This window comes from Leptinotarsa decemlineata, unplaced genomic scaffold (assembly GCF_025532065.1).
Source record: "Leptinotarsa decemlineata unplaced genomic scaffold, Ldec_3_MD MMD2_tig00026336_RagTag_RagTag, whole genome shotgun sequence".
Lineage (NCBI taxonomy): Eukaryota > Metazoa > Arthropoda > Insecta > Coleoptera > Chrysomelidae > Leptinotarsa > Leptinotarsa decemlineata.
The window spans coordinates 427,338-454,340 of record NW_027412692.1 but is presented as its reverse complement, the minus strand read 5'-3'; the positions used below and the strand labels follow the sequence as shown (position 1 = coordinate 454,340).

Below are 27,003 nucleotides of genomic sequence, written 5' to 3'. Positions count from 1 at the left end.
AAGAAATTGTGACTTTCTGAAGATGATAGAATTCACAGACGAATGTAGTTTTTCTCGGGATAAGATTATTAATTTTCATAATTATCACATATGGGCTGATGAAAACCTTCACGCTATTGTCGAAACTAACCATCAAGAACAGTTTTCTCTTAACGTGTGGCTCGGAGTTATTGGGGATGATTTAATTGGGCCTCATTTTCTACCTCCTCGATTAAATGGTTAGGCATACGTTCAATTTTTAAGAGAAGTGCATCCAGTACTGCTCAAGGAAGTTCCTTTGGGCGTCAGAAGGGATATGTTTTTTATGTATGATGGGGCTCCCGCCCCTGAAGGTAGACATATTGAACATTTACTATGATTTCTACATGTTGTGTGTTTTGTTATTAATACATTAGTTTTGTTTATTACCCTTCAATCGTTTAATGCAGGTACTAACTACAAAATAATAATAATTCCAGTTCGCATTTATGACGATGTATCTCTGTAGTTGTTTGTAAAATTATTTTTTGCTGCGAACTGTTTTATTTTGGGCAAAAAACCCAAGAGACATTTTTTGTTTAGAATGAAACAGGCTATTGGAAATACATCTTTAAATGGTAAATAAATAATAAGACAAAAAGTTACATTGGAAATAAATTTTAGGGGTTGCGTTTTCCCCCCCTTACAACCATGGGGTAAACCAGATAAATTACTGGCTAAGTGTCTTTTTGGTAGTACAAAACGTCAGGTTAATTTCAATATTGTAACTTTTTCAGTGCTTGTGAAAAAAATTGTTATACAAATTTTATGTACCCCCTTTAAGGGGCTGTATCTTAACAAGGGATGATCTTTTTTTCGATGAGGAATCACCTCAAATGTTTTACACTTATTCAGTTACACCCTGTATAAGGCCGCCTGTGAGGGATGAAGGAACAGATTAGTAAAAAAAAATTGATCATCAGAAATTCTCGAGCGCGTCAGATTAAGGTAGGGTGAGTTCATTACCTGCTAAAAAGTGTATATTTCAGAAATCTGACAATTTGAGAGTGACGTGAAAAAAGGGGAGGGCAGCAAAGTTGTAAAAAAATAACGTCATTTTGACATTTTCGAGCGTAGCTATTTTTTTTTATTTTGAAGGAAATAATTTAAGGACAACGAAAAATATGTAATCTGACGATTTCCACAAGCCAAAATTACAAAAATTCGTCGATAAAGTTTAATGCGTGCAGCTGTGGGATACCTATATTTCCCTCTCCGAGTTTCTATTGCTCTATTCTCTATTCACTTTTTCTCTATCTATTACTCTCTCACTCCGTCCCCACTCTGAATTATGTTGCCATGACGCCATCACAGCTGATCACAGAGACACGTTCGTGATGAAGATGATGATCAATTAATTGATGGATGTAGCCGTTACTACGTGGTAGGAAATAATAATGAAGAAAAGAGAAATGAAACTTTCTATGTTTTTTAACACTTATATATTGTATAAGTTTGAAAATGTCCTTATAGGACGAAACTGCAGTAACGTTAGTTACAAATAAAAGTGGTAAAAAACATAGAAAGTTTCATATCTCTTTTCTTCATTAATTCATCAATTGATTATAAAAAATTAAAATTTTTTGAGCATTTTTTAAAAGTTATTTTCTTATAAATACAAGTATTCTACTTAAAAAACATACACTTATTTATTTGCATGCTATTTCCTGAGCTTTTCAATTAATTAGGTTCAATGAATTAAATTTTTTTTTTTATTGTTTTTGTCAGATTAAGCGAATCTCTCTAGATAATCGTCAGATTATGAGACAGCACGTCTAAAACATGAAGATGAACCATATATATCTTAATCTGACGCGCTTGAGTATTTCAAAATGGCGAATTTTTTTTGCATATCATAATAATGGCCGCGAGTTTGCGTCAGATCGAAATCGTCAGATTATTGAATGAGAGCTTTTTTTTTGTTGCACTTATCACCCCTTAGAAAATCTGACGCGCTCGATTAATTTTTTTTCTTTTCACTTTTAACCCTTAAGTACGACCACCCACATCATGCAAACGATCAGATTAACATACCAATATTATCAAAAATACGTAGGACATTGATGCTATCAATATCTGACGCGCTCGAGTATGTCCATGCACCAGTATTTTTTTTTACATATTTAAAAATCTATAGCCGCTTCCCCCACCGATGAAAAGGTATATATTATACAACATTTTTTTCTTCATATTATCTGAGCTTTGCAAGCTAATATGTCTCAATGACGCTCGAGTAAATCCCCATTTTGCATCGTGGGCTCCCTGCTATTAGAGACGGTTTTAAAATTACTTTATATTTGACAGATGTGATCGCTTGGATGTCAAAGAGACATTAGAATGCTCAATTGCTAAATAGCAAATAGTTTTAGGTATCTGAACATGGTTAACATTATAAATTTATTGCATTTTTTAGACCTTTGATGGATTGTACAAAAAATTTCATAATCCAATCCAAAATTTTTAAAACAGAAGCACTACTTACCTCCACAACTTTGGGTCGAGTTTCGAGAACCTGGGTGACATTGGGATTGGAAGCTTTAGGAAGAACCATTGTGGAGTTCAAATTTTGATTTATAGGTGGAGGTGCCACCGGCAAATTGGCACTCATAGGCCTCAAACTGGTATATGAACCCTTCAATTTTGGTCCCATCGTTTTCAAGTTTGATGATGGCATCCTAATGCTGCTAGGTCTTTGCAGATTAGACTGGGATCCATGAATATTTGTTTGCATGTACTTGAGATTGGAATATGAGTTCCTTACAACACTAGGCATGGTTTGCAAAGGTTTTTGGTCGGCAATGGTGTATGAAGTTCTACGGCTCAGTTTACCTTTAGGAACAACGGGCGCTACAAGATTACCTAGGCTCTTCGTATTCTTTGATGATTGGTTGTCAAGGGATGTTTTTGATACGGACGATCTAACACTCTTGTAGTCATCGTTGGAAGAAAACTCTGAATCAGATATTTGTTCAGTGGTGATGATTGGAGATATAAAATTGTTTTCCCAAATCTTTTTTTTTGTAGCGTTTGGTTTGGGCGTTGACATTACCTGATGTAAGCCTGATGGAGAAAAATAGTGAAAATCAGTAACAAGTTATAAAATTTGTTTAAAATCAATAGAAATTATATAAATTATAAGGAAGGGTGTTGTCACAAAAGCCAAATCTCAAAAAAAAAGTCTAGACAACAAACTGCTACTAAACATATTCCCACATATCAGAGTTGGGTCGGATACAGGAAAAAAGGATCCGAATACCGGATACGGATACTTTCACTGTATTCGAACACTTGTTAAAAAAATAAGGATAATTTTACCTAAAAATGTACTCGGATACAAGTATTCGGATACTTTTAGAGTTAGTTAAAATAGTATTTCAATGTATACAAGTAAAAATACTAGGGATGAATATCAAAAACAAAAAGTGATAAAAAAAGATAGGAAATAAAAGAAACTCAAAAAATGTTTATATTTATTTTTCAAACAAAGAACATTTCAGTGAAAAAAAAAAATTTTTAGCTTTTACCACATTGTTCGCTAGATGTGACATTTATATCTATAATAGTACCTTTGAGTTTGAATTTGCCTTCGTCAGTACCAATACCTCAAAGTGTTCATCACTTAAATTTTTTTCTCTTTGGCGTATCAATCATTGTTGCAAAAGAGAAAAGTCTTTCTACTGGTGCTGACAAAGGTAAGCATGTATTATACTTGAGTGACACCTTTTTTAATATTGGGTATTCATGTAATACTTGTAAATTCGTTCTTTTGTCTTCCAGATATCTTAATAATTCCAGCTGAATTATTCCAGAGTTATTAAAAAATGGATACAAAAAATTTTCACAAATGAAATGAATTTTATCAGGGTTCTTTATAAGGAATAGATAATTGATATGGGACTTATGAAATGGCCACGCACATACGACATAGATTCTGATTCAACGAGATATCTTGACGATATATCTTGATATCTTTTAGTGAGGTAAGGCGGTAAAAGATATATGAGGCACTCTAATAACTCATTTTTCGAAGTGGCAAAGTGCTAAAATTGTATTTCACATAAAATAGGGCTGTTTGGTCTAGGGTTTCATCGAATAATTTAAAAGTATCCGAAGATCGAAAAAAGTATTCGGAATTCGGATAATTACAAATTTGGCCACGGATACGGATACTGAATACAAAATTTGAAAAATGTCCGAATACAGCTTTCAAATACATATAAAGTATCCGGATACTGTATCCGAATACAGAAGTATTCGAATACTACCAACTCTGCCACATATACCCACTTGATCAAAATATAACTTCCAGCACAACTAAGACCATATAAGGAGAGAAACAAAAGGCAACAATCACATTATGATTAATCACAACATTCTGTATGCGAACCAAAAACATTAGTATTGGCTAATTCCATTATACGTGGAGCCTTGTATTGTCATAAGACGGCATACTCTGTGCCTGCCCTGCTACGGATAGAAGAAGGTTTCCACCGTTTGGCAGAATTTCACTCGTGGGCATATGAGTTTTAATAAGTGTGAGAGTCGAACAGACCCATTCACTGTAGACGTAAGAAGTAGTCGCAGACTGACCGCCGATCAGGTACTGACTAAATTGAGGAAAATGAACAATAGTCTGTGTTAAGAGTCTCACTTTTGCCAGCTGACCTGAAAGATCACTCCTCAAATGAAGTAATCAGCTCGTCAAGCAGCTAAATTTATTTGGTTGAGTTTCAATAGATGCGAGTCACAATAAACATTCGCGGGGTGGAGGGTCGAGTAAACCCACTCACTTTAGTCCTACCTATCTAGTTCTAAAAAAATAAACAGAATATTAACAGATTGAAAAAACTTGTGATATAGTATTTTCAATAATTATAATTTATTTTATTCATTTATATAATCTACCAATGCTTTGATTCTTCTCAAGATCTACAATTTTCAAATTCATAATATAATACTGGTGGCACTTTCGTATTATAGGAATGTAGGCTTTTACGGCTGGCATCAATGTTTTCTGGGTTTTGACGTGGTCTTCTTTGGTTTTAATCTCCAAACGTTTCGACTGCAACTGCGGCAGTCATCTTCAGTGGCGTGGTCGAAGTACCCTTCTTGACGTGTCAACTGAAGTTTCAGACACGACAAGAAGAGTTCTTCGACCTCGCCACTGAAGATGACTGCCGCAATTGCAGTCGAAACGTTTGGAGATTATAACCATAGAAGACCAAGGCAAAACCCGGAAACCAACCGAAACACTTTCGTATTGGTTGGTATTATTATCCCTCTTATATACGACTTTTTAATAGCCTACCAGAGAACATTAAAACCTTGAACAACATCAACAAATTTAAAACAAATGTTAAATCCTTCCTCATTGAAGTAGAACCATATAATGTAGAAGACTTTCTAAATTATTTTTATTAGATATTAGATTTAAGAATTATGAAAATTGACACTGTTTCATTTTTTTGTTTTTCGCCGATTTGTGTAAAACACTCTTCGAAATAAAGATTATTATCATTATTTATAATAGTATTCATTTAATACAAGACATCAATACTCACTGCGTTCTTGCATTTCAACAATAGCATCTACTTCAGCCATATTGAGCATTTTATTGGATCCTCTGCTGCTACTAGACATGCTACTACTCATCCTATCTAAACTGTCTGCTGATCCAATAGAACAACCAAGAGGAGACTGCTTGAGGTTTCCGGATTTGTTCGAAGAATTCATGTCCTTGTTGAAAGTTGAATTCAAGTTGTCATTTTCATTGCAATAACTCAACCTATTCAAATCGGTTTTTATTTTTACATCATCAGACAGTTGTTTTTTCATGTCCTCTATGGTATCATTCTTAATCAGAGTGTTCGAAAATGACTCGCTTGTTTTAAAGCTGTTAACACTTGACTCTTCAATAAGAGTTTGCGTAGAGTTCAGAGTGGAATTATCTATTTGTGGAATATCTATTGTAGAGTTGAGAACTATCGTTTTGTTTCGATCAGACCTTCTAAAAGTGTTACTTTTCTTGGGAGTACGGCGATATGTTCCGTTCAAAGTGTAGCTAGGTTCATTGCTTGGTTCTTTCAAACTGTTTCCTGTACTATCGGTCATATCAATTTGTTCAACATCTGAAACTAGATTCATGAAAATGAAATAATAATATAAAATATGTTTGTCTGAATGCGGTTGACAATGTTTCTTGGTGAACTTTACAGTTTTGGACTCATATTGTCTAAATTTGTGTTGACAGATTTGAAATCTAAATAAACAGAAATTGAATAAAATTAAAATGAAAGAAATTTTAGCGTTATTAAACTACAAAGAAACTGGACCGAAATATTAGAAAGACTTAGATAAGATAACAAAATGTAAAAAAATAAAAAAGAAAATGACCAAATGTAAGTATAACAGATTATTGTGACCTGAAATGAAAATGAAATAATAAATGGTCTCAATCGTCTCCTGAAGATGCTAATTTGGTTAGCGAAATGAATGTCTATAGACAGCATTTTTGTTTTGGTGTCAATACAGCTTAAAACTTATGGGTGATTTTTGACACTGATCTTATATTCACTAGTCATGTTAAAAATTTAATAAAAAAAAACCTAAAATGTGATTGAAACTGTTATATACTGTAATCGTTTTATTTTGAGGCAACCTCTGAAAAGAATGCTCTGTGATAGTTTGGTGCTAAGCCATTTTAATTACTGTGACTTCATATATGGGCCATACTTATACGATTCAGATAAAAAAAGAATACAAAAAGTGAAAATTCTTGTTGCCGCCTAATTTATGGACTTCATAAGTATGATTCAATTTCTAAAGCCTTTAAAAACTTTCGCTGGCTGAGTATGAAAAAACGTATGATTCATCATTTGGGTTGTTTTGTTCATAAATTGATTACCCTTCCCCATTCTCCTCTTTTAATACAAAAACTAATTCTGCGTGAAAATATTCACTCAAGAAACATTAGACATAAAAACAAATTAACTATGCCACAACATCGCACTGCACAGTTTCAGAGATGATTTCTTTTTGGTGCTGTAAAACTCTATAATTCATTGTCTGAGCAATTGAAGAGATTCAATATCAGGAAATTCAAATACAAATATTATAACTATGATAGTCAGTAATGTCAACTTTTGCTCATTGGACAATGTAATAAACAACAGATCAATTAAATTTAATAATTTATCAACTCTCTTCAAAGGGTAATCACAAATTATTATTTTTATTTGTTTCTTATTTCGTGGTACCATCACTGTTAATTGTCTTTTATTTCTATATGTTCACGTGCATTATGGTTGAGTTAGATTAGCTTTGAGCTAGACTTCGCCAATGAGTACCAGAATCTCCTGTATGTTATTTTCATTTTCAAATGTATCTTTGTATTATCAATAAAGCCGATTTATTATTATTATTAATAAAACATGTTCTCACTAGAAATATAATTCTACCATTCAGTAAAATAATCATAAATGGTAAAAGTAACAGTGCTAATAAAAAAAGTTCAAGTTCCAGTGAAACTGTTGCTCGTACATGACTTCCTAATAGATTAGTAAACAATAAGTAAAATATGAGTAATCACTGAGAATATTACAATTGAATAATAAAAACTTTTGATAAAAGTTATGACATTTCCATTGAATATTGAAATGCAGAATGTCTCTGAAGAGGTAAAAGTGAAATAAAACTTGAGAAAGTGCTTTTAAAATTGTAAAAATGTATTCATTCATATTCGAAGCTATATAGTTTATAGCAGATTTGCAAATTATCCAAGGCGTTCAACATTTATTCTTTTGGTTGACAATATCACTTATTTCTCATCTTTGTCAATTTGAGAGCCAATGTTAAGTTTTTTCTTGAAAACAACAATATTATTAATGTATAGGATCATAGCTAAATAAAAAAGTTACTCGACATCAAATAAACCTGATTTGCTACACAGCTGTTCATTTGAAAATGTTACAGGTTTGCCCAATATGATTCTCAATATCCATCTGTGAAAAGTGTTCAAGTTTTCCAAGTACTTGTGACTAACAATTATTTGCAAACAATAAAAATTTAAATATGGAAAAATTATTTCAAAAATGCAATAAAAATAAAAAAAGAAAAAACAAAACCCAGCTACTTCACAATATTTCGATTTTTAGTATTTACAATCATCTTTAGGTGATAACTGTTAACCAGCAAATCAAGCAAAAGTACATCTTTTCAATTTTCCATTTTTTTTCTCATTTTATTTATTTTTGTTTTAACCATGTCATATGAATATTTCGGTTGATTTATTTTTAGTATTTCAACAACATTAATACTTTATTAATTTTAATTGTATGTTTTCATTGTTAGATTTCAAAACTGTTAACACCTTTTCAGACATTGGAAGTTCAAATCTGAAACATAAATTAATATAAATGAGAAACAATACGTCTCAGAATTGTCCCTTGTGGAATATCTTGTTATATTTCTTAATGAACCTGCTTTGTCCCCAATACATACAAACCTTTTTTCTGTATATGTTCAATAAATTAATAAATCAATTATTATTAAGTCACTTGAATAATTCTGAATTTACTTAAATTTTGTGGTACTGAAATCATAGAGCTTAAAATTTGTTCCAACATTTGAGAGTTCTATGAAAATGCAGGAACTTTTTTTTTTCAATTCATTAAGTAAATTTGTAGAGGGTATTTAAATCATTCAACTTAGTTCCAAATTGTTTTGAACTGAAATCAAAACTCACCTAGTTCACTGGAATTCTCATATGTTGTGTCCTGAGAAATATCACTCTCCGTCATTTTCAGAGAAACTGTTTTATCCAAATCTTTTGTTGCATTTTTTCTGAACGTCCCATTGAATGACATTTTTTTTAAAAAATTTTCAGGGGTGTCGGAACTAATACTACTACAACTTTCTGTAATAGACTGGAACATTGGAGGTTCGCAATCTTGTAATAAGACAGACTCTGTGAAGTCAGTATCACGGATTTCCCTCAAGACAGGATCATTTTTAATGAAACTACTCTCCATTAGATTGGCAAACGTTGACGAACACATAGAGTTGACTAAACTAGGTGGCGACATATTTTGGAAAGAGTCAGCTTCTCCAGTTTCTGAAGAAATCTTGTCAAAGTAATAGCTGCTAGAAGGTTGTGACAAGTCAAATTCCACTGGGGTGACTTCCATTCTCTCTTGTATGACGAAACTTTCAGAGAGCGGTCTATTCATGGATTTCCTTTTTATTAAAGATCCAACACTGATTTCGCTACCACTTCCATACATTTCTTCATTGTACTGTTCTATACTGGGACGAGTAAACCTTTTTTTAGGACGAGTAAATGTTCTAGAATCAACAAGTTTTTGGGAAACTGCTTGGGAGGTTTTCGGAGCTATATCTAGAAGAAAATCATCATTGATTTCTGATCCTTTGAGCCATTCACCCAAATTGGAAATGTTTTCTTCTTGACTATTTGGCACAGAACACAACCTGAAAGTGATATAGTAGTGTAGGACACCATTATTAAAAATAATAATTGTCATTACAAATTGAATCAGTTGTTTGAGAAACCCCACTTATCTGCAAACTAAAACTTATGAATGAACCAAAAAATGTTTTTGAAACCCTGTCAAATTATAATAACGAGAGCAGTCTAAGATATTCACAATGCTTTTTTGAATCAGGAGTTACATAGTATGTGTAATTGATGACTTGTTCATTTTGTGGAAATTCATGATCACTTCATTGAAATGAATAAAAACACTTTTGTCTAATTTCCACTAGTTACTTTATTTATATCACATGTTAGTTTTATACTTGATAATGGGGTAAAACCCGAAACCAGTCATAAAAATAAAATAACTAGAGGAAATTCGACAAAAGTGTTTTTATTCCTTTCATTAAAGTGAGTTACATAGATTTGCATTATATCATACCAAAAAATGAAAACGAATATCGTTTTTTTGACATGAGGGATTTCTCAAACGACTGAATCAATTATCGTAATCTAATGGCTATTCCTCACATACATTTTTTATGCCTAGTACTGACTTGACTTATATTGAATTGTTAGGTTAGGTTGAATTTGTATCTATTATATATTTCTACAAAAAAGGGTTTAATTTTCTGTCTGAATAAATAAATAAAACTTAATCACCAAAAATGGCAAAAAGCTGATGATGTTACAAATGGCTTGAAATTTTTAAGAATGGTTCATTCGGAAAAAATTTCAGGAAATTCCATGAAAAAAATCCCACGGCCTTCAAACCCGAATAAAAATAGTGACACTGGAAATGGTTCATTTACTGGGGCAGTGCATCAAAATGTCATCTGGAAAAAGTGTTTATCATGCAGAAATTCGCTGTAAGAGGTATAACTTCTGCCAGATGGGATGAAACTTGCCGTCCGATATTTAAAAATCTCAAAATAATGACACTGTATTCTGTCATTGTTTATGAAAACCTACTACATATTCGACTAAATATAAATAATTATACCTATCGTACAGACATACACCATCATGATACTAGAAATAAATCAGACCTAGTCATGCAAGCAAATAGACTGAAAAGGACTGACAATATTGGCCTTAAGCTATACAATACTCTGCCACTAGACTTTCGCAATTTGTCATTCAATAGATTACTTTCTGAAGTTTTTCTCAACTGAAAATCCTCTCTATGATATCAATGAATTTTATGGAAGTGTTCAATTGAATAGAGATGCCTTCAATGTGGACACCTAAATAATAGGTGTGTTCCCAGTTGACTAATATGTATGTGTATTGTAATTTAAATCAAATGTTTGTACTGAACTTCTTAACGATCTTGATATTCTTGATGATCTCAATATAATTTTTTCAACCTTATGATTACCATCTAATTCTCAAATTCAATCATGTAATGTAATTTGTTTCAATGAGTATGTTGATTTGTTTTAATGAGTATGTCTTCGTATTTTTCTTTCTCAATTCATGACCACCATTGATTGTGGAATCTTAAGATGTATATAGCCTGATTTTAATTGCGCCATTTGTTTTGACATGTCTATAAACATTGTGTTTCTCAAGACCAATAAAGATATTATTATTATTACTGGCCTGACTTTTCTATATCAGTGACAATTCTATCTGGCCAATAGAGGAAACTGACAGTTTCAGAGAGAAAATTTCTAATTGACAGCACGGGTATTGCGATTTAACAAGAGACTTAGGTTTGGTAAGATTTTTCTGAAAAATTTTAGTAGATGGTAGATATAGAATATGACATTTTACCTCAAAAGGCGTTCTTCAATGAAACTAATATGCAATTCAACAAATTTTATTATCCTCAGAAATCTTGAAACAGTTTGACAGATATACTCAAATAATCACTGACAAAACTGGTAAAAATAGACTTTTGTGATGAAAATATGACAGGGTCTAGTAATGTAGTCTAGTGTAGTGTAATGGCATGACTTTCAAATTTTTTATTGGTTGTTTTGTAATTTTTTATTTTCCGATTTGTTTCTCATTTGGTTATATCACTATTATTTTGGTCTTCTACTGAAATATTTAAATTTTTCATTAGAAGTAGAAATTAGGAGAGATTGAGCATTGAAAATAAATTTAAAAAACTGTCAAGACAAAGAGTTTTTAAATTGATTTAAAAAAGTCAAATTCAGATGAACCAAAGGTTTGACACAACTAAAAGTTATAGTATCAAAGAAATCATCAAAATACTTCTCAGTGTCATGTTATTTCTAGATTGACAACTATCATTTTGTGCTTATTGAATTCGAAATTATAGCTTTCGAGAAGCTACTCTGAACACTTTTTCTGATATTCAGCTTCAGTGCCTTTTCTACATCTTATTTGTATCACTCCTCTTACTTGTTAATGAAAAAACCTTCATGATAGGTAGAATTGGAACCTCGAGTGCTAAAGCTCAGCAAAGCTAAGTGAGTTTATTTAGCTATTACAATTGAATAAACTCACTATTATTATTTTTCCACACACCAGAATAATATCTGGACGTACCTATCGCCAACCAAGTTAGCATCATCAAATGAGGAAGTCTTAGCCAAAAAATTGCTTCTGGCGTAGGAAAAGTGTTTTCATTAGAACAAATTTCAATTCATTATTTTATGCTACTTACCAAGATTCATCATTTCCAAAGTTAATTTGGTCAGCTTCTATGATATCAACATCATGTTCAGCAAGGAAAAAGGAGGTATTGGGAGAAACTGATCTGCTAGAACTCTTCAAAAACTGTAGATGGTTCGCAGAATTTTCATTGACATCTTGTTCAACAAGAAAACAAGAGGTATTTGGAGAAGACGACTTGTTACAACTCTTCAAAAACTGTAGATGGTTTGGCGAATTTTGATTACTAGTTGACAAATCCATTTTGCCAAAAATGTTTCCAAAACAATCCTCTATCAACACCTTTGTTTGATATTATTATATTTAAATCATTCACATACCATTTACGAAAATAGTAGTTGAACTTACAACTAGTTTTTGAAGTGTGAAAAAATGATAACAAATTAAGAACGTTAAAGAATTGAATCACTGGAATATTTTACCAGTACTTCATGTCCATTGCACTTTCTACTATTTCCAAGTGTTCAATGTCTCCAACTGTATAAATTTTATGAAAATAACTGGACATTTATCGTTATTGCAGTGACTAGTCGCACGTCCGACCATTGCAAGATAATGTGACAAAAACGCTAAATTTATAATTTATGTCTATCGACAACTTCAACACGCAGCATATTACATAGTTGGTCTAGATTCACAAAAATCAATGATGAGCTCGGTAGCAAAGTACAGCCTTTTACAATAATGCCCTACTCAAAATTAAAATCTGATTGAATCGGCAGTTACTTGATGAAGATCAACAGTAATTTCATAAACTACACCTCACGATTTGATCTCCACAAACTTTATTTGAAAAATATATCATGACATGTTTCGCTAACACAGCAGTTCTATCAACAGTGATTTGAATACGAGTATACTAGAATACGAGTATTGTGACTCTTCAAGCCACATAAGAATTTTTAATCTTGTTTTTTTTGAATCTCAGAGATATTAGCTCTTTTATAATTTTGATTTCATAAACTACACCTCACAATTTGATCTCCACAATTTTTTTTTGAAAAATATATCACAATATGTTTCGCTAACACAGTAGCTTCATCAACAGTGGTTTGAATACGATTATACGAGAATACTCGTTTTCTCGACTATTCGAAGATGAATAAGTTCTGTACGCGGTAATAGTAACTTCGTTACAATCTAAAATTAAACTTTCTCAAATACAAGCAATAACTCACCAGCTTTGGAAAGAAGAAAATGAAATATGAATTGAGTCAAACCCATCAATTTTTCACATTACACAAGCTATATGATATGAAAGTTGGTCGCGAGAATTACCTTTTCACAATGTATATGATATAAAACTTGTCGCGAAATTAGCTTGTATTGAAACGAGGATACAACTTGAAACGAATAATTATAAGTATATAGAATTTTTTTTTCGTAATTAAATCAACGATAAAAATAAAAACAACAATAAAAATTAATTGGCGCAACGGGGCGACTCCATTGATTCCAGTGGCGCATTTGCTTTTTCAGCTGCAAAAAAAAAACCGGAAAAACCTGCAGCACCACATCATCTGAAGATCTTGTTTGTATTTGAGAAAGTTTAATTTTAGATTGTAACGAAGTTACTATTTCGTAATTTCATATAAAATGTATAATGTAATAAAATGATAGGTATGATTGCATTCAACTTTCTTTCTTTTAGAGAAACTTTTACTTTAAAATGTTTGAACTATTAATTTATTCCATATTCAAAAGTAGGAAACAAAAATATACAACAATGATTGTGAACATTTTTTTTTATTCAATTTTGCTTATGTTTATTGTATTTTGTTTACATTGTGTATGTTTTTTTATGTAGATTTTTGTATCTTACATATTATTTATGACTTTGTCTACAAGATGTAGTTCTTCAGACAATAAAGTATATTTGATTGATTTATTGACGTAGGGTGGTGAATTAGACACTTCTGATAGAGTCACCAGTCAGCAAGTGTTTTTCCAGTGATGGCAACATTATTAACCGAAAATAAAATAAAAACATAACCTACTTTTCTTGTAGATGTGCAAAAAATGGATAGGTATGTTTTAGTTGAATATTCAAGTACTTTAAATGCCGTGATATGCGAAACGTTCAAGTCTATGCAACGAATTAAGGTCAGTGAGAGGAGGCAATGTTTTTATATATAAAATGAAAAAAAGCTTTTGATATAATTTCAGCTGATGAGTTTTGATGTCTCTCTTCACTATATAATTTTCGGGGCCAGTAGTGGAGGCATTTATATTTTCAAACGTAAACCATGCGAATTTTTAAGACTTATTCCGAGTAAGGTAGGTTCAAATTACAGTGTGATATTCTACCTGACCCATAATTTTTCAGGAGGGTCCAACTATTCAAGTGGGGATATCATTAAATGAAAAAAACTTGGCAGTAGCTAGTTCCAGAGGCCTTGTGATAATTTTCGAAAACTTTTTTGTTGACGGGAATATAAGGCCTCTTGTATATAATGAACACGAGGGAAATAATATAACTGTGATGAAGTGGCATGGAAATGATTTGTACTGCGGAGATGATGTTGGAAAAGTATCTGTTGTGGCAATTACTTCATTATTGGTGAGATAATATAGATTTTAAGCTCTTGTTCAACACGTTCCATGAATTTGTCCCTAGAAAATAGCGTAGTCTTTTGTTAGGATTTAATTATAATAGGGAGGTTACAGGAAAATATTAGAGATTACAGTTACTTTGACTGAAACTATTTCATTTCTGCTCTCAAATGTAAAAGGCCTTACTTGTTCATTTTTTGTCAGTACTCGGTGTGATATGACCCTAAAGATTCCTCATTCCACAGTAAGAACAGAACTTGATGAATGAAAACCGCAACACACATAACAATCAGAAGTACAGTTTTTTCACAGGTGTCAACTTTCAGAAACAAGACCATACAAAAGTCAAAGATGTCGATTGATTCTTTGAATAATTTTATTTTCATCAGATGCAAGTAGATCTTGATTCATTTGTCTATTTTTCTATACTGTTATATCCACACTTATTTTTGAAACATAATTTTACAATTACAATTGACTTTTTTTTGTTGCATTGGTAATAATACAAATTTGTCAATCATTCCTTGATTCAGGGACATATCAAAGACTCAATTTTGAACTGCTAGGAATATGAGATAAACAAATCACTTTATCTGTTCTTCAAGTTTGGAAGATAACAAGAAGAGTCTCCTACAAAAATAAGCATCCCTTCCGCCTTGTCTATACATAAAGATCATATACTACTGAAAAATCTTTGTCTATAAGATGTCATTTTCTTCTGACAATAAAATATATTTGATTTATCATATAAATTCAAAGTGGTTCTGTTAGCTGAACAGGGGTAACAGATATGTCAAAATGGGACATTGGGGCACGTTCAGGTTTTGAGTGACCGTATCGCAAAAAGTTGTTGCTTGTGACAAATTTCATCTTGAGATTATTGATCATGGGACAGTAAAGTATTTCATTAGTGAATATAAAAAAAAATGAAAATTTAGTGGAAGTCCAGATATTGAAATTTTTAATTTGCTTCAAGACTACTTAAATAGTTTTGAAAGTAATTATTTGATATTGCCATCCTGTTGAACTACTTTCAAATTTGAGAAAATAATTTGGTTACATGAAATGTGTGTTAGGTAATTTCAATGTTATACTAACATTCGAATTTTGTAGTTCCTTCATGACTTAAATATATGACTATCACCAACTTTTTTTTCAGACTAAGACCATTTTCCAAACTCCGTCCACTATTCTCATGCATCTAGATTCAAGTATAACTCAGATAGATACATATAAAAGCTATTTATTAATATCAACTAAAACACGTACTTATTTATGCAATACTGAAAAAGAACAGTTCAAACAAATAGGCAAAAAACTTAGAGATGGAAACTTTGGAGCTTGTTTTTCAAATGACAAAATTATACAACCTCTTGAATCTTATCATCCTGTTGGAGGTGGTTATAAGACAATAAAAGAAGGTGAAGATTTTTCCTCGCCTTTAAGTGATACAACCAAAATTTTCTGTGCCAGACCTGGTTCAAGACTGTGGGAGGCAAACTTTGAAGGATCTGTTCTTGTAACCTATCAGTTCAGGCATTCTTTCGACCAAGAACCATCTGATATAGTGGTTATTGAAGATTCTCCTAATGCAACATTGCACATTAATAAGCCGAATCTTGAAAGACTTATTTCAAAAAAATTTAACTTTGGAAAAATATATCCGGTTTTTGAAAAGTTTATTCTAACTCATGATGCTAGTGGTCTGTATTTTTTTGAACCTGAAAAAAGTAAACTGCAGTTTTGGAGTAATACTTTCACAAATATTGTAGATATTAGAATAATTGATTCATATATTTATATATGGAGGAAGGGTCTACAAATGAATATAGTTTCTTTGCAATCACTCGAAAATTTACTTATTGCTACTTTAGTTAACAGACAGTATTACTTGTGTTCAGAACTTTGCCTATATTATAGTGATGACTTGAGTGCTTTGATGGAAAAATCCGAAAAAATCCATGTCTTAGCCGTTTTGAAGACAAAGCTTGTTGAAATAGAAGCCAGAGATATGTTGAATAGACTTCAACCAATTATGGATATTTTAGAAGGTTGTTATAAAAAACAAAGTTCTGGAATTAAGTTAGAAAATGGAATCGTTATTGAAAATCAGTATTCATTTGAATCAAGTGAAAGCAACAGCAGCAGTTATTTACCAGAGACAGTTTTGACGTTCAATGGTGAGCATTTTGATGATTCACAAAAGCTAATTAAAAGCAGTAAAGACACAAATGAAAACGGAAATATAAATATTGGGGTGGACAATAATATTATGGCTCTTTATAGACAATATGTTCTGAATAAAACTCACAAAAATGTTGAATTGACAGGAACCTGCAAAATATTAACGAGTTTAAGTTTTGACAATCTGTTATCTCATTTTAAGCAATTTATTGAATTTGTCAAAGAAAAAGATGATGATGATGCCACCTTCTGGTGCCAAGAACAGATATTAAAGCAGATAGATAAAGATCATTCTATCATTGACAATATTAATACGAACTCTCTACAATATGTTATCGATTCTCTTGTGGCTAGTACCAAGAGAGAAAATTTGATTTGTCTCTGCAACTTTCCACTACCCAAAGCTCATACCAAAAAAATAGATCACTATAAATTAGCTTGTAAACTCTTTGATCATGTAGATAATAAGAATGAATACTTAAGCAACATTCCTTATTTGTATAAGTATAAATTAAAGGTCAACAGCCTTCATGAGGTCATGCTCAACCTCCCTGTGATTACACAATTCAGCGACAAGGAAGTATTTAAAGAATTCACGGGAATGTTAACCTACGATGCTTGGGATGAAATCATTAAATTGTTTGTAAAACTAAAAAAAGGTTATTGCTTAAATTGTGGGAATAACATTGATATTGATGATGCGCTAACTTGGTCGGAGTTTGGCCTTCTCATGGTCGAATCTATTGGGTCCAAAAATGCAGTTAGATTGTTGAAACATTATTCGCGGTTTATACCTGGAGGACACTTGGATGCAAGATTTTATCAGAGTTGCATCTTCACAACTACATGTAATGATCAACGACTGGCTTTAAATTTTATGGAGAAAGTTGTGAACAGTGAAAATTCGATAGAGGTAATGTACCCATTATTTTCCATTTGTATTTGTATAGGGTAAAGTACTTATATCTAAGTATTAAAATTTGATAGCATTGGTACCAATCAAACCTTCAAGGTTTCTTTGGTAGAACAAGAACAACCAATTTTTGTGATAATTCAGTTGAAAAAAAATGGGATGTCGAATGTTATTGTTAAATATTGACTTCACAAATAGTGACCACAGCATCGGTTTCTGTTTTTTATGTTTCAAGTGATAACGTGCTGTTGGTGAATGAATTATCAAAATAGAGACAGTCCCGTGACAGAATCAGTAATTTTTTTACTCCGCAAATCTTTATGATGACAAAGTTTTTTCACTGCGACATGATACAAGCATTTAAGAGGAAAGAACATGACCAGTTACCAATGTTTTTATAAACTCAATCCAATCCAAAGTAATCCAATATGTTTCCATTTTGAAATCCAATCCCAAAGGATTAGTTGAGATAAAAAATAATTTGATTGAAGAACCTGCTGAAGACATGCAACAGAAATAAATGACATAGACATCAAAAAAAAAGTTTTACTGGTATTCTTTGAAAGACTCCTCTGATGCAATAAATGTTTTGCAAAATGTTGAAGGTTCAAAGAAAAATGAACAATATAAAAACATTGATTTGTACCGATAATAGAACACCAATGTAAATTGATTACCTATTTCAAAATAATTTGAAAGAGCAGCTGCCTGACTTTAGAAAATAGATATCTCAAACGTATATAATATAAAATGCAGAAATAATATAAAAAGAACTGAGAAAGGTCACTATAAAAAGAACATGCAGATTTGGAAAAAACTAAAAAGATTGGTAAAGCTTCACAAAAAGTGGTTTTAATCTTATTGTTAGAATATAAACAATTTTAGCCCAATCAATGGAGACTTCTACATTTCTTAAGTACACTTTATTTTCAGTTCGGAGAGATGATTGGAAGATTTATTCAGAAAAGGTATTTGGGAAATGATTTGGAAGTTTGTAATGGAAAAATCAACTTCCCAACGGAAACTTGTCCTGTTTGTGATTTACCTGTAAATACGTCTGTTCTAGGCGAGACAAAGAAATGTGATAATGGTCATAGTTACCACAGCATATGTTATACAACAAATAGTACCATTTGTAATATTTGTATAATGAACACCTGAAATTTTGAAATGAAAAGAACATCAACAAGTATTATATTTTTATACCAAAAAGTTGAAATAAATTAAAATGTTCACCACACGAGTTTTTATTATGAATAATTTAAAATCACAACAATCAGGTAACTTATAAACATAGAAACAGTTCATTCATCCTATTGTATGTCCAATGAAGGCCAAAATTCATTCCAGACCTAATACCCAGTTGATTCCTTGCACTAGGAAAAGAATCATTGGCTGCCATGCTACCAGCCACCTAATCCAATCCAGAAGTTGACCAAAAAGTACGTGAGGTTTCTCCCACGGATTCGAGAACATTTTCTTAAGATCCACTTTTTCCTTACAATACGGGCATGTTTGTTTTTTGCCGACTATACACCACCCTCTTATGCAGAATTCATGAAATCTAAAAAGAACAAAAGTCAGTAAAAATTTAGGTATAGCCGATATATTTTCTATGTAATCAGGAGATAATAAAAATGAAATATTTTTATCAAAAATTAATAGCTTGTGCTAATAATATACCAAATCAAAAATTTCTTTAACGATATATCACAAGTAATGTAACAAATACAATCATATACAATATTAAATTACACCTACAACATACCATATAATCTGAGACTGAATAAAAACTGGTCTGAACTAAAAATTTCAGTTCTTTCTTAGATTTGTTGAAGTTTGTCTGTATTGATATGAGAAGGAAGCATATAAAGATTTTTCATATAAACTAGTTTTATGTTGATCGAGGGTTAAAAATTCAACTTTTCTTGTGGCTTGAATTGTATCATTGTGAAGTCGTTTCTTATTTTATTTTACATATATTTTCAATGGGGCATGTTCCTCAATTTGGGTTATTACAGCAAATGCAAGTTTGAACAAAATAAAGTTGAGATTAATTCATGAGTTTTTCAAATTCACTTCGAAAAGTATTCAAATTGATGTTTCAAATGTTGGGTTTCAATTTTTAAAGAGATTTGTTTCTAATTCACATATTGGCAACAGCGCCTATATCAAGTTGAAATAATTTATATGTACTTAGATATTATGTTTATATATAAACAATTAAGGCAAAATATAAATTATAGTTCAATACCACCTCCACAAGCCACATTAACAACAGTTGTTTTGTTATTTATTTATATAGAGGAAGATAGGTTAGGTGCACAAAATGTCATATGTCACAGAATAACTCGGAACATAAGTAAACAGAACAGCACGCCTCTGAAATATGTCATCTTTGTTTGTCTCATACAGGTAACAGATTCATTGCCCTTTATTAGCTATAACCGATGTTGCCAATGGTGAAATAGAAACGAATCCCTTTGAATGTTGAATGCATTATTTCATTCCTATTTTTTAAGTATTTAAATAAGTTTTTAAAGAAAAAGGTTGAAATGATAAGTTTAAAATTTGTTGTTTTATGAAAACTACTTGATTTTCGTCAGGAGGAACATTCCCCATTGTATATGTAAACACCTGGAACTATTAATATACCACTTTACAAAAGTGGCCTGCAGGATTTATCCCACGTAAAATTAAAAATCAAACATATTACTAATTTTTGTGAAATAAAAATTCGACTGGCTATAAATAACTGATTATTCAACAGTTTGTTGAATATAATTATCAGTTGAACATCCCAAAACCCAATTGAAAATCTAATTATTACTTTACTTGCTTTGTTCTTCCTCTTTGAAGATGATCACTTGGTGTTTGAAACACGTGTCGAGGTGTTGAAAACAACGATTTGGTGTTGGGAAAAACTCCAGTAATATTCATCAAGTGTATCAAAATAGTTATCTGGGGTTGCAGGTTTTTGTGTCAGATTTTTCGTCTACAACTACGCACAAGTTTGTCAACTTCTGAGAGTTGTCATTCGTATGGGGGCGACAGCTGATTAATGGAAAAACAGATTTTAAACAGATCAGGCATACAAATCTGCCATCCATATTATTTCGTGGATTATATTAGTGGCAATGAATGAATTCTTACATATCTTTTTCAAAAGAAAAATACAAATTTTAATATTGATTATAAACTTATCATTTTATCTTTCAGTTTTCAAGTAACCATTTTCTCGTTTGGTGTCTATTGAATGGCAGAATTTATTGTAAACATGAGTCTTTTCTTCCCAGATATTTTTTTTTCCTGAATCAGCCAATTTTTGAAAAAGTAACTTTCAGACACTGGGAATTTTCATATCACTAAATCGTTAAATTAGTTTGATAATGTTTTACGACAGGTGTTCAGTTAATGTTCAGTTTTAGTAGCATCAGTTGTCTGATATCCTCTTTTAATGTGCTACTTAAACATGTTCGCGTCATATTATTAAAAACAACGCCATCTATACATAAGGTCGAGTAGCTCTGGAACAATCCTCATATATTGGCACTTTGCCAAGTCAAGAATTAATAAGGTTACAAAACTACCTCTATAAACATTTTTTTCTGTCCTATTTTTTGTAATACACTCAAGTTTAAGGCTGTAATGTTTATTATTGGAATAAAATATTATTGATGATTTCTTTCTCAATAAGTGTGCTACTTTTTCATTAACAATGGCGAATAGACCACCCAATGTCAGTTTTATTAAAGTAAAATAAAAAATTGAATGAAAAGGGTATTCATTTTCATCTTGAGGGAAACGTGTGACATTGTTAGAAAAGCTTCCTCAACTTTATCTAATTCCTTAAATTTCAGCGCTTTTGACTATGACTATAGTTATGAAATATGACTTTTTTTGAACCCAGTAACATATGATGTGATAGAAGATATAATTGATGATTAGAGTACACAAAAAGCCTCTGGATTTGATAATATTCATCTTCATGTTCAAAACCGCTTAACTCGACAGCAACAAACATTTTATGTACCATTTTATCGTTTGAACCACATATTCAATAGCTGCATTCCAAGAATATTACAATTAGCCAATATATAGTAACGTTGATCTTGAGATGTTCAACATCTTTTTGCATGATTTACGATTTGCGAATTTACGAAATACTGTGCTTTAATGTTTTAGTATATTGTTTAAGGCAGTATATGTAGTATATGTTTTATTGTCGCTCATTGTTTTTTGTCGTTTTATACTCTAAAATTAACCCCTTTTGAGCTATTCTTAGTTGCAATTTGTAATTCAGTACCTTATCTGATTTTATTTTAATTATAATTCAACATTGTAATTTATGTTTTAAATGGGCTTGCCCGTAAACGAATAACTAAATATTACAAATAAAATTATAAAGAAAGTTCTATCATAATTGTCACCTCTGCTTCTTAAACTGTTTATATTTCGTTTGACTCTGGTTAAATTCCTTAAAAATTGACAATTGGTAAAAGTTTTGCTAATTCAAAAAAAGAAAAGTATTAGAATAAATTCTGTTTTACCAAAATTCTTGAAGGAGCAATGTAACGGGTTTTTAACAAATTTATTATTTGCATGTGTTGTTGAATGCTATATCAGACCATGGTGATTTGGCAAAACATAATGAATAAATGACAACTGCTTTTATAGATGTAGCTTCAATAAGATGGCCTTATAAATTGTCAAAGTTCAGAAGCCCCTATATAACACATTATTGAAATAATTAGAATACATTCATTTTTTGTAACCAAATCAATATAGCTTTCGAAGGTCCAGTGATACAGAATGTGGGGCTTTGGAAATTATTTCAAATATTCGGTTAGAATTAGATGAGTGTAAAATATGTGGACTTCCGTCATTAAAACTCTGTAAAGCTTTTGATACTGTTAATCATGAAATTTTGTTGAACACATTATTTGATATTGCATTGCATTTTTATGGTTTCAAAATTATTCAAGAGGTAGGACGCAATGTGTGTCTTCGGAAAATAAGAAAAGTTCATTAAAAAACATTATGGAGTACTGCAGGGATTTTTATTCTTTTTCATTTATATAAATTGTATTTCGGAATTGCAGCTTTCTGGAAATTAGTACTATTTGCTGATGATACAACTTTGAATTATTACAATGCAAGTTGACAATATAACAATAAATGGAAGCTGATTCGAAACAAATACACACAAATTGACTTTGAATTTCAGAAAATCTTTTTTAATGCTTATTGATGAAGAGCCGTGTAAGACACGGCTTTTTATCAATACACATCAAAATTGAAAGGCCCACTAGTGTTCAGCTTTTAAGTTAACATATAGATGAAACTTTTTTGTGGAATATTCAGATTAAAGTAGTTCAAAAAGATTTACATTGTGAATATATATAAAATAATTAACCATATTTCTTTGAAGCACTTGAAGCTAATTTACTTCTCTCATTAATTCAATATAAACAGTATCTACTTAGTAAATGGGAAACTGCTTCAAATATCACTTTGAAAACGTTAAGGAGTTTACAAAATGAAGCCTATCTACCTTTCTTAGAACCAACTGAAAATCAATATAAACCAAAGTGTTTACTCAACATAAATTCTATTTATAAATTAAAAGTATGCACGTTTCCTTTATAAAACAAACATTTCAATATAAAATTTATAGAACATACATGATCATCAAACAAGACAGTTCAATAATTTGTTAATAAAGAAGTTTAAATCTGTATTTTCCAGAAAATCTACATATTATAAGGGAATAATTGCCTTTATTGAATTATCAAATGTCTGTTATATTAATTTACATAATCATATGGGTTTGTTATCAATTAGACAAATTCTGAAATAAATCCTTTTCAAGTTATATATTCATATATATGAATATTTTTTTGTATAAATTCTCTGTATAATCCATTGAAGTTTTTCGGGAATAAATAAATGTTTATTTATTTAATATTTGGTATGAGATTGTAAATGTCAATGAGTTACTTTTACTTCATCCAAATTCTAAGATGGAATATTTGAATAACATTTCAATTTTTTCAATTGCCTACTATGGTTTTTATTTTCAACAATTGATAAGTTAATAATAAAAAAGATAGAGTTTACGTGAATGAAATCATTTAAATTCAAGGACAAAATACAGATAAGCCATCATTATCTTAATTATATATTTACTTGTTTGCTTGTATTTCTTATCTATGGAAAATTATTTTATATTTTATTTTGATAACGACTGACAAAATGTTACAAATTTCATTTGTAATTTTTATATGTGGAGAAATCCAACCCTACTGAATTCATATTTCCAATATGTTGATATTAGTAACACTTTTATTTTGGTATTGTCAATAATGAAGCTTCCAATTAAATGTTTTATCAGATATTTACAAATTTTATTCTCAACCATTTGCATTGCACATTTACATATGTACATACATCTGTTCATCTGACAATTTCTTAACCAATTTTATTTGTTTGAGGGACAGAAAAATGTATTACTTACACATGCTCACAACTCAACTTGTAAGTATTCTCTATAACACCCTCTTCAGTTTCACCAACCAGCAGTTTATTTCCACAAACGGCGCAAACTGAAGGGTCTAAACTTCTAGTGCTGATACCTTGCGGAGAATAATACTAAAAAATAAACATCAGAATAGTAACTATATAGTTTGATAGTTTTATTCACCCCAATGTGAGCTGCCATTTTATCTGCACATATCTCAGAGATATCTCTACCAAGTACTCCATAATACAGGCCATAAAATGTGAACAGCAATCCACAATCCATCCAATGGTTGGCTTTAGCATTAAAGACTATATTCAACCCAAAAAAAGTGGCCATCATAATAAAGTAACCTATGAGACCAAGAACATAACTTAATTTATAAAGTAACAGGAACCATTTGTAGACTAATCTGAAATTAATCAAAAAATTATTAAAAATAAACTCTTATGAATAACTGGTTCAAACAATTACGGTTTACGAGTTTCTTCTCCCCTGCAATCAACAAACTTTAAAAAATGAAATATGTAGTTACCCATAAAAAACGCCCAAAAGGTTGGTGGAGGTATGTGGTATATTGATTCATTCGCAAGATAAAATTCACTTAAGAAGTAGAGGAAAACAATCAATTCAAACAATTAATGATGTAGTGATACCAAAATGTTCAGATCATTTTTGGAACAAGTATTAATGGAAAGGAAACACATACTAATAGGTAATATCTAAATTTCCATTCAAAAATCAAATTAGCGGTAACATAAGTATCATTAAAACACTTTGTGATAGATCCAAGCCGATATTATCCACAGAAGAAAAATTTGAAAACAAAATTACTTTCCCAAAAAAAAAAAGTTGGAAATAATAATCATCTCGAGGATTTTCTAAGTAAGATCATTCAACCTAACAGTAATATCTCAACTAACACCAAACATTAAAAAAAGCAGCCCCTTTAAATGTGATATTCTTTCTTGATCTTTATGAAAAGGTGAAACGAATTGGTTCTAAATTCAATGTCCGAATAGTATTCATAACTTAAAGTAATCTGAAATCTTCTTTAACTCTGACAATACTGGCAAATGATGAACAAAAATGAAAAAAAAATGTTAACAGTGCTCCTTGTTTACATAGTGACACATAACTATTCAGACTTCAAAACCTTTCAGAACAAGAGAATCTGAACACTGAGATATAGGAAAATCTAAATTGGCAGGGACAGGAGACGTGCACACATGATGAATTGCAATTAAACCAAATTTGTTAACAATACTGAAAATACTGAAATGATATTTTTACAATTGTCTGTAATTTCTGGAATCGAGAAAGGGAACAGAGGTAGTTTCCAAATTCCAAGGAGGAATACTTTCATTTTAAATTTATATATTTTTGTTTCCTTAAAAAATATAAGTAAAATTTATAGGATTGTTACTGACAAGTTGGATAAATCTCTGTCTAAATTATGACTGAAATGCAGTAACTTTTCAAATTTGGAAATAATGTTTATCATATTTAATTTTTTTGTTTCTTGATTTTGAGGGAGCAAAAATTGATGATTATAGGAATAGCAATTGGAAAATATTGATTTTTATAAAATTTTCAATTATCGTGACTTTGCATTTCCAAATCAGTTTTATTGATTTTCCATTTTTTCAAACATATAATATTAAGTATTTACAAATATTTTGTGCTATAGAAAAAAGTTTATATTACCTTGGAGTACTTCTTTCTATAGGTTTTTGTACAGCCTTTCTCACAATTAGGCCTGTTATACAAGAAAACATCAACCAAATGAATATAAATCGCCACCAATGACTTCGAAGGCACAATACGATAGGTACTAGCCACATTCCTAGTAAAGTTACTACCTGAAATGACGAATAATACATTATGAAGAATACTGGGATGGATGATTTAGGTAAATGTTACACAATTTGACAATATTTAATAAGTTTAATTTGGAACCTATGGGGTGAAATGAATCATTGTCCCTTGTCCCTCACCAGACCAAAAATGCTGTCTCTCGACAGCGACTTGGTTCACAAAATGTGCATTGAAAAACATGGAAAAAGTAGCGAATATGGTAACCTCGAGGATTTTCATGAAATTTTGACATATTCTTTTTCTATTGAGTGAAAAGTGTTTTCAATAGAGTATTTGAAATTGATCAATGATGGTGTTCCTAGCTCGAGTTCATCAATTTGTACTTACTGAATAACTTTTGTAATGCCTTTTCTTCCATTCAATTAAACAAAACTGGGCTACAATCAGAGTAACAATTAGCACTATAACCATCTCAGCATGCATTTTTTCATGACCTTTATGTTGTTCATGTAATTTCTGATGTTCTAACCTGCAATACACAATGAGTCAAAGACGAACCTTATAGAAAGAATCATTCTACCTCCATTTTTCCTCGGATGTGAGCTCATCCATACTCTACAATTAAAATAATCAATTTCATAATGAAAACTTATGAGTGAAAAAGTTTTAATTACTACTAAACGAATAAATTACCCGATTTCCCAAATTTACAGGTTGATGTAAATCCATTGTTTTAAAGATAAACACTATTTAATTCACAATTTTTTACTGAAAACTAAAATGACTAGAAACAAATAAATGTGTTAACCTATCATAATTCTTTTGACAGATCGCTGGATCACTACAAACTATGTAAAA

General features: G+C 31.0%; 3 protein-coding genes across 5 annotated transcripts in view; 1 reads left to right on the top strand and 2 right to left on the bottom strand.

The window, feature by feature from the left end:
* Positions 1 to 12,637, bottom strand: part of LOC111517210 (uncharacterized) — an 18,583-nt gene extending 5,946 nt beyond the window's left edge. The window contains exons 1-4 of one of the 2 annotated variants that reach the window (XM_023173300.2): positions 12,150 to 12,637; positions 8,762 to 9,504; positions 5,580 to 6,146; positions 2,501 to 3,078 (exon numbers count right to left, since the gene is read on the bottom strand). In XM_023173300.2, coding sequence (XP_023029068.2) covers positions 2,501 to 3,078; positions 5,580 to 6,146; positions 8,762 to 9,504; positions 12,150 to 12,400 — 2,139 coding nt within the window. In that variant the 5' untranslated portion in view covers positions 12,401 to 12,637. Of the gene's footprint in view, positions 1 to 2,500; positions 3,079 to 5,579; positions 6,153 to 8,761; positions 9,505 to 12,149 lie in introns of both variants that reach the window. The other variant, XM_023173291.2, reaches the window with a different exon arrangement.
* Positions 11,213 to 19,045, top strand: pink (WD40 repeat domain-containing protein pink). 2 transcript variants are annotated; one of them, XM_023173270.2, is made up of 6 exons: positions 11,213 to 11,231; positions 14,166 to 14,260; positions 14,324 to 14,434; positions 14,484 to 14,717; positions 15,870 to 17,807; positions 18,741 to 19,045. In XM_023173270.2, exons 2-6 carry the CDS (start codon positions 14,177 to 14,179, stop codon positions 18,966 to 18,968), a joined length of 2,595 nt encoding a protein of 864 aa, XP_023029038.2. In that variant the 5' UTR covers positions 11,213 to 11,231; positions 14,166 to 14,176; the 3' UTR covers positions 18,969 to 19,045. The 2 variants fall into 2 exon arrangements, with proteins under 2 accessions (XP_023029038.2, XP_023029047.2); XM_023173279.2 differs by lacking the exons at positions 11,213 to 11,231; positions 14,166 to 14,260 and having other exon boundaries at positions 14,289 to 14,429.
* LOC111517233 (E3 ubiquitin ligase Rnf121) lies at positions 19,039 to 27,003 on the bottom strand. The gene is made up of 7 exons (XM_023173315.2): positions 26,839 to 27,003; positions 26,726 to 26,760; positions 26,533 to 26,674; positions 26,035 to 26,189; positions 24,511 to 24,739; positions 24,325 to 24,458; positions 19,039 to 19,371 (listed from the first exon to the last, which is right to left on the bottom strand). The coding sequence occupies exons 1-7, from the start codon at positions 26,872 to 26,874 to the stop codon at positions 19,149 to 19,151; spliced, it is 954 nt and encodes a 317-aa protein (XP_023029083.2). The 5' UTR covers positions 26,875 to 27,003; the 3' UTR covers positions 19,039 to 19,148.